Genomic DNA, 8,159 nt, shown 5'->3' with positions numbered 1-8,159 from the left:
CAGGGTCCCCCGCCGGCCCCAGCCCCGCCCCCCTGCCTCTCCCGCAGAGTGGCCGCCCTGGTCCAGCTTTCTTGGAGGACAGGCAGGCCAGAGCACTCGCTCCTCTGACAGGCAAGCTCTCTCCAAGATGCCCCTGGCACAGTGGCTGTGTCTCACCCAGTCCTCCGCCCTGGCCCCCACCTGGTGGCCCAGCCTGGCCATGGACGCTGACCCTGGCCAACGTGCACAGTGGGGTCACCAGGCGGTTCCAAGCAGGTGGAGCCACAGCCACGCCGCCTTCACCAGGACCCTCAGCCTGGTCCTCGTCTCCTAGAGGCCAGGTGGAGATGGTGGGCCTGCTGTCTGGGAGACGGTCCAGCTGGGCTTTGCCCGGGCCCCTTGTGACCTGTCTGCCTCAGTCCATGTCCTACCCAGAGCCCTCCAGGACCTCAGAGCCCGTGAGCTATATTCACCCCATATCTCTCCACAGATGTGTTGCAGTTAGGGAAACTGGGGCAGGTGCCTCCCATTGCCCTGTGAGGGGGGGTGTGCCCCATGAGGGGTGTGCAGGTGTGCGGGGATGTGCACAAGTGTGGGGAGCACGTGGGGGCTGCAGAGGTGTGTGGGTGCTCAGGTGTGGGGTGTACAGGTACATTGGGTGGTCAGGTGTGGGGTGCCCAGCTGTGTGGGGTGTTCAGGCGTGGGATGCATAGCTATAGGGTAGTCAGGTGTGGGGTGCTCAGCTGTGTCAGGTGCTCAGCTGTGTCAGGTGCTCAGCCGTGAGGTGCGAAGGTGTGTGGAGTGCATAGGTGTGTGGAGTGTGTAGGTGTGGAGGGTCCTCAGCTTGTCAGGTGCTCAGGTGTGGGGCATGCAGGTGTGGGGGACTGTATTGTGGTTTGAATGTGTCTCCAGAATTCAAGTGTTAAGACTTAATGGTGAGAGACCAGCAGTTGGCCTAATGGCTGTCGTTGGACTCCCATGCAGTTGACTGAAGTTAGAGTCCCAGACCGGTAGCTTAAACTCACACCTGGCACATGTGCGTGCGTGCCCAAGATCCTGAGAGGAGAATGGAGGAGAAGGGATTGCAGCGTGGCCATCCCCCCAGGGAGTGATTTGTCGCTTTCTGTCTCTCTGTCTCTGCCTTTATGGTGAACACACGTGCCCTATAGTAGAAACCTCTCCAAAACAACTTAGTGGCGAAGGTGGTCACAGTAAGAGATGAAACCTTTAGTGGCAGGCAGGCTGTAAGACAACTACCCAGGGTTAGGGGAGAGGCTTCCAGCAGCATTCCAGCCTCCTCCAGGGAGAACAGATTCCTCCTGGCATCAGGCACCGTCCGGGGATGAGAGCTCCGCCCTTGCTCCCTAGCTGGCACCTACTGGGGGCCTTCCCTGCCCCAGCCCTGTGACAAGTGAATTCCTTTCTGTAAATGGCCCTGTCCCTGGCTCTTGATCTCAGTGTCCCACGCTGAGGACACAGGAGGGGCCCAGTCTCCTCAGGATCTTCAGACAGGAAGGGCGTGCCGGCTCACCTTGCCCTGGGTGCCAGGGACAGGTCACTGCAGGCCCCGGCGAGTCAGGCTGACTATGCATGGTCAGCGAGGAGACACGACAGCTGTTGGTGTCAGGCCAGACCCTGGGAGCAGGTGACAGCAGGAGCCCTCTGCCGCACGGCTGTGGAAGGCATGTGTGGCCTGGGGAGGCCCGTTGCACCCCATGTTCCAGCAGCGATGTCTCCCTAGCTTGGACACCGGCCACAGGCAGCCCCCTGGCCAGAGCAGCCTTTCTCCAAGGTCCCAAGTCCAGAGGCCACTCCAACACTGTGCAGGCCACACTGGCTTCCTGGGGTCACACCACCATGACCAGCACAGCCTCAGAGCCCTCTGGCCCCCTCGTCCGTGCCTTGGGCACCCTGTGTGGCAGAGCTGCTGACCGGGCAGCGCAGGCTCTGGGTGGCAGGGCCAGCACAAGGGTTTTGGCTTCCACAGCCCTGGCCCCTGAGGTCAGTGTGATGGGCACTACAGGGGGGTCATCCACCCTCCTGTCCCTTCTTCAAAGGCATGCCTGCAGTTTGGCCTCATTGCCGGGAGGGTGCACATGGCAGTCTGCGGGCAACATGGGGTCGGCTTCTTGACCTTCAGATTGGGGCCCAGACGGGCCCAGCTGTAGGGGAGCAGGAGGAGGGTCCACGGGCCTGGTGGCCATCCTCAGGAGAAAGCCTGTCTTCGGCCAGCACCCCCACTATAGGTCATTCACGTTAGGAAACAGGACTGAGCCGGCCCTATCCCTACTGGCCCCTGCAGGGCCAGGAGGAAGGGCCCCCTGCTGGGTGAGTCTGACTGAGGTGCAGTCCTGCCCACCCGCTCCAGCACAAAGCAGCCAGGTGTGACGGAACCCCGCTGTGAGCTGTTGAGCCCAGAGGGCCACAGGTGTGTTTCCCACTGAGGGTTATAGGAAGAGGCTTCCTAGCCCAGGCTCAGGCCCCACGAGGCTAGCCTACGTGAGGACTGAGGCGTGGCCCCTGAGCCTCCTGCTCAGTCCCTATGCTGGGTCTGTCCGATGCTTGTCCCTTCTTCCTCCTCCTCCGATGCTGGCAGGGTTTCCATGGTTACTGGGACTGTGGCTTTGTGAGGCGGGCTTCTGTGGCTGTCTGGTCCACCGGGGAGGTCACTCCTTCAGCCGAGGCTGAGGTATTTGTCCTTGGCTGCCGGCCCAGGCCTGTGGTCGAGGAGAGACGAGGTGTGCTCTGGCAGAAGGGACGCGGGTCCCGCCTCTGGACTCTTTAGACGGCCCAGGACCAAACACAGACACGGCAGCTGTCAGGGAGGGGCCCAGGGCTGCCAGGGTGCCTGTTCGTGCTGGTTCAGGGAGGCTGCTTTGCGGTGGGACACGGGCAGGGAAGCTGCAGGTCTGGAGGCTCCGCAGGGGACAGCAGGTGGGACGAGGCTTGTGGTGTCCCCGTGTCCCAGAGACACAGGTGGTGGAGTCAGGGATCACTCAGAGGTCAGAGACCCTGAGGGCTGGCACGGACACGCCTGGCCGGGGTTCCTGCCAGGCCTCGCGTCTTCCAGGGAAGGGCGTGTGAGCAGCCGGTGCCCAAGCCCACTGCCCCAGGTGCAGGTCTGCAGTGCACCCCGTGCGCCCTTGTCACAGGGCTCCCGGACCATCATGGTGGCTTTGGTGGTCTCCGTTCCCGTGCTGGGCCTTTCTCTGAGAACCCAAAGCAGAGGCCTGAGGGCAATGTGCAGGCCCTGGGGCGCGAACTGACATGGGCAAGGGGCCGGGCGCCTGCCAGCTCTGGGGACCCTGTCTTCATCCTGGAGCTGAATTCTGGGGGCTTACTCAGCTACTGTGGGAAAGCAAACAGGGTGGGTGTGAGGGGAGTGGCTGAGGGTGGCCTCAGGCAGGGGTGAGACAGGAGGTGGCTTGTAGGGAGGAGGAATGGGGCAGAGGGCTGCTGAGTTCAGGCCAAGGATGCAGAACGGGCTGATGAGCGACACGGGGGTGCAGGTCTGGTGTGAGTGGTGTATGTGTCGTGTGAACGCGTGTGCACATGTGTGTGCAGTGAGTGCATACGGTGTGCTGTGTGTGCGTGTATGTGTCGTGTGAACGCATGTGCACATGTGTGTGCAGTGAGTGCATACGGTGTGCTGTGTGTGCGTGTATGTGTCGTGTGAACGCATGTGCACATGTGTGTGCAGTGAGTGCATACGGTGTGCTGTGTGTGTGTGCATGTTGTGTCGATGTGATGTGTGTGCTCACCTACGGCAGCAGCCCCTGCGCCCAGTCTCAGGCCTGGTAAGAAAGAGGGCTCTCCCCGGCAGCTCCTGGCAGGCTGGGTCAGCCCTTGGTGGGCCATGGCCTGGGCTCCCACTGCCCCATCCTGCAGGGTGGGGGCACAGGATGCCTGGGGCTCAGGGTCCCTCTCTGGCCACCTTCCTCTGCTGCCCCTCACCGCGTCCTGGTACTGCCCGGGTCCTGGGCAGAGGATGTGTGCCATCTGGCCTGAGATGGTGTGGGGCGGGCAGGAGGGCTGGACTGAAGGTGGGTGGGTCAGGCCCCCTGCGTCCCCTCTATATTCGTCTTTGTTCTCTGAAGGGTCCACGGCACCTGTCTGACACCCCATGGGAGAAGCCGGAGCTGGCGGGAGGCGAGCGCACACCAGCCCAGGTTCTGCCTGAGTCCTGGTAAGCTTGGGGTGGCAGCGCCTGCCTGCTGACTGCTGGCACGGTGTTCTTCCAGCACCGGGGTCGGGCGTGACCGACCCGTAGTTTCTGACACCCCGTGGTGCCCCAGGCTCCCAGTCCTGTTATAAACAATCTCTCTAGTTTTGTTTTAGTTTGGATTGAATTTAGATACCATTGACGTACATTTGCACACCGCGATCGTTTTCCGCTCTGTCAAGGCACTGTTCAGATCTGATAGAGTAAGTATTGTAAACCCCTTTTCAGGAAGGGTCAGTTATTAGAATATTTTATTTCAAGTGCTTTATTTTATTATTAGGCTAGATCTATTTTAAGTCCAAAATTCTCTCAGAGGGCCAGCCAGGTAGTGTGGTGGTTAAAGCTCTGGGTTCCTCACGAGCAACTACATGGTTCAAGGTCAGGACCTGGCGCTTGGAAGCATACCAGGCTCGTGTCCCCAAACCCACCGTGGCCGCCCTGGGGGGCTTTCTCACTTTCCCACTTTCTCTCTGTGTCTCTGTCTCTCTCAGGTGAACACGTGCTCTACAGCAAATTTTTTAAAAGAATTAACTCTCAGAACTTCAAGAATTACTTTGTTTTTTTGTTTTATTTTCAAGTTTATTAAGCTTATGTGGCGGGGGTTGGGGGCGGGTGGAGAGGGAGAGACAGGCGCTTCTGAGGGCTTCACCGTGCCACAGACCTGCTCAGCCTTCTGGCCAGCCAGGACCCAGCACGCAGCCCTGCCAGCGTGGCCAGCCGGGCCGGCTCCAAACCTGGCCCACCTGTGCAGCCGCGCCCTGCCACCCACGTCCCCGAGGCTGGCCTGTGTTGTCAAATGTGTGTGCGCCCCTCGAGAATGAAAACAACACACACATACAGACTCTTTCCTGGTTTGGTCTGATGCCAGGAGACTATCCCAGCGTCCACCCACAGAAACTGCCCCTCTGCCCTCAGAACCCTCGCAGAGTTCCCCTTGCAGGCCCTACTTCACAGTGGGGTGCATGTGCCCCGCACCAGCCTCCACCTTGGGCTGAGCCCTCTGTAGCGAGCTTTTCTTCCCCTCCCAGCCCTGGTTGGGCACGCCCTCCATTCCCCCCCCACACCGGAAGCCCTCATGCAAGGGCCCCCCATGTGTGGGCCCTGGCCCTAGACCCTGACTTCTCGGCCGCTGGGACGGCCCCCAGACGCCGCCGTGGCTCACCCCTTGGTCAGCAAGCTCACGCGGCTCTCGCTTTCAGTCGGGCTTGTCCTAACCCAGAGGGTCGCCCGTGTCCTGACCCTCCCTCACGCCCTAGTCTTGTCTCATAACTGTGACCTCCAGGTTCCCCAGATAAGCCTGGGCCGCGTCACTTCCAGAGAATGGGAGGGACCAGCAGAGCCTGGGGCTGGCTGGGATGCACGCCCACTGGGCACATTCATGAGGACTGCACTTTCTGAGTTTGCAGAGGGACAGGAGAGAGTGCCCCAGGCAGGGCGGCACACTGTCCCCAAGCCCACCCTGCCGACTCCGTCCATGCTCTCTTCTGTGCCACACCCCAGCACTGGCCAGGGCTCCCTGCTGCTGCCCACCAGGCAGGCCCAGGAGGTCGGCAGGCCCAGCACAGAGTGCTCCGGGGAGGGGTGTCTGCTTGCCTGCCCCTGCAGGACATGCAGGAGTTCTCTTGGGGAGGACCCTGGGTGGACAGAGCGCCATACCACCAGTACGGCCATGCCCCTTCCTGTATTGCCTTGGTTGCCCGGAGAAGTGAGGCCTCGGCGTTGCGAACACGGTGGCGCTCTCCCCAGTCCCTGTGTCTGTGACACGAGGTGGCCCCCTATGGTCACTGGTCATTGATTGCTGCTGGTGCCCTTGGGGCCTGGCACCTGACTGGGGGCCTTTGCCATGGTGGTGCCTGAATGTCTGCCAGTCTGGCCCATGTCCTGCCTCTCCAGCTCCTGCCCTGCCAACCTGCGTGGACACGGGCCCATGTCCTGTGGCCTCCCAGTCAGGGGTGGGCGGATAATGCAGCCCATCCCCACCGTCCATCTGGGCGGGATGTCAGCTCCGTGCCAACCCCCGTGCCACCTCCTCTGTCTTGCAGATGGTCATCTGTGGCAGGGGACTGAGACAGGTCACCCCCGTAGCCCCCGCCGGCAGCGTGAAGCCGACTGCACCCCCCCGCTTCCCCCAGCCGCCAGCGTGAAGCAGACTGCACCGCCCCGCTTCTCCCGCGTGAACGGCTGGTCGCTGCCCCTGCACTCCTTCCAGGCGGTGGGCTGGTCGACATTCCTTGTCATGTCACTCGCCGCCTTTGGGGTCTTCATCCCCTTCCTGCCGCAGACCTGGAAGTGTGCGGCCTATGCCATATCCTTTCCTGGGCTGGAGGGCCAACTTTGGGGTCCAGGCCAGGCCTGGGGGTGACAGTGTCCCTCCGGGCCCCAGCCCACTACCCAGGGTGGCAGGGGCCCACTGGACCACGAGGGGCCGGGAACGGGTGGGCTGGGTGTCAGAGTGCCTGGGAACCAAGGGGCTGCAGACTGACCGGGGCGGCACGGCGCCTTCCGTGTGGCCCTGTGGGGAATGGCGGTGTCATGAGCGCTCAGAGGAAGAGAACGTCATCGAGTCTGGAAACCCGGGGAGGGCACACTGTGGTCTGTGCTCGGGCATGGCAGCACTTCCTCCCAGCCTCCGTGGAGGTGGGGACCCTCCTGGGGGCCACCGGGCTCAGGTCGGCGGTGCCGGCCTTGGTGCTGTTAGCACTACCTGAGGCTCCAGGGCAGCCCAGGCGACATGGCGCCATCGGGAGTCCCCTGCCGAGTCACTGTGTTGTGGGGCCTGGCCAGGGCCCAGCCGTGGCCTCCGTGACCCACACAGGCCCGCTCGCCTCCTCTCGGGCCCTGCCGCTGCGTTCCTCACGGTGTGTCTCTGAAGCATCCCCGCGTCATGTTCCACACTCTGTGGGTCTGTCTGTGGCCAAGAAGGAGCAGGGTGCCGTGGCCCTGCCAAGTGCCACCTGGGGGCCAGGTCCTGGGCTTCACAGCAGCTGTGCTCGGGCGCTGGACGCTGTGGGGCCTCTCCTGCATCGGCTGGCTCACCCTGAAGAGAGGCCCCTCTGTCCTCCCCTCCGTCTCTTGCTGCCGAGCGTGGGGCCCCAGCTGCGGCACAGCGGGCATGGCGGGTGCGCCACAGCGGGCAGGGCGGCTGCTGCGTGGAGGCCGCCCGCCCAGCCTGCCCGCTTGTCTGCTGGCCCCCATGAGGGTTCCGCCCTGGCCCTGCAGGGCGGGTTGGGTGCCTTGACCCCCTGACGCTCCCACCTGACAGCCTGAGGCGGTCCTTCCCGTGTTTGCCGTGTCTGTCCCCCACGAGGTTGCCATCCTTGGACCACGGTGCATCCTGGCAGCCTGCCTCAGGGCCTCCTTTCGAGCCTGAGTCCCACTGGGTGGGGTTAGGACTGGGAGCCGTCTGTGCACACAGCTCAGCTCTAACACCTGGCTTCTCGCTGCGCTCGGACGGCCTGGTCCTCATCCTCCACCTGCGACGCCCTCCCTACCTCCATGGCTCCCACCAGCCTGCACTGCCCTCCCCGGCCTTCTCCAGGGACCGAGTGCAGCTTCCCTGGCTGTCCAGGGCTCAGGTGGCCTGGGGGACCCTCCCACACAGGACGCCCCTCAGGCCTGGGGCCTGTAGCACTCTGGCGCCGTGCTGTGCCACTAGGGGGCGCCAGCGTCATAGGCACCTGCAGGGACTATGCAGTCGGACGCCCAGTTCTGCCGCCAAGGCCCTGATGGGAGGGGAGGGTCGCCTGGGCAGGAGCAGGACAGCTCTCGGGAGGACGGTGGGGAGCAACCGTGCGGCAGGACTGCGCAAGGACCCGAGCCTGGCTGCCCACGCTCCTCCAGTGGGGCTGGGTGCTGTCGGCTGCAGGGGCAGGACTGCAGCTTGCACGCCTTCCCGGCCGGGGGGGGGAAGTATCCTGGGGGCCCCCGTCTGTGGCCGAGGCTGCAGGGGCACGCGCGG

General features: G+C 63.3%; 1 protein-coding gene and 1 long non-coding RNA gene across 3 annotated transcripts in view; both read left to right on the top strand.

Annotated features, from left to right (window-relative positions):
- Positions 1 to 2,354: 2,354 nt before the first annotated feature.
- LOC102497306 (uncharacterized) lies at positions 2,355 to 4,396 on the top strand. 2 transcript variants are annotated; one of them, XR_003548756.1, is made up of 3 exons: positions 2,355 to 2,668; positions 4,077 to 4,165; positions 4,307 to 4,396. It is a non-coding gene; the product is annotated as an uncharacterized LOC102497306 (long non-coding RNA). The 2 variants fall into 2 exon arrangements; XR_003548757.1 differs by having other exon boundaries at positions 2,355 to 2,717.
- Positions 4,397 to 5,675: 1,279 nt separating this feature from the next.
- LOC102468219 (putative palmitoyltransferase ZDHHC11) overlaps positions 5,676 to 8,159 on the top strand; it is a 54,303-nt gene continuing 51,819 nt past the window's right edge. The window contains exons 1-3 of the mRNA XM_006140128.2: positions 5,676 to 5,747; positions 5,807 to 5,906; positions 6,334 to 6,506. Of these exons, the coding sequence (XP_006140190.1) occupies positions 5,676 to 5,747; positions 5,807 to 5,906; positions 6,334 to 6,506 (345 nt within the window). The remainder of the gene's footprint in view (positions 5,748 to 5,806; positions 5,907 to 6,333; positions 6,507 to 8,159) is intronic.

This window comes from Tupaia chinensis, unplaced genomic scaffold (genome assembly GCF_000334495.1).
Source record: "Tupaia chinensis unplaced genomic scaffold, TupChi_1.0 Scaffold000020_1, whole genome shotgun sequence".
NCBI lineage: Eukaryota > Metazoa > Chordata > Mammalia > Scandentia > Tupaiidae > Tupaia > Tupaia belangeri.
Note: the sequence above shows the minus strand (reverse complement) of the source record. Positions and strands in the feature narration are given on the sequence as shown.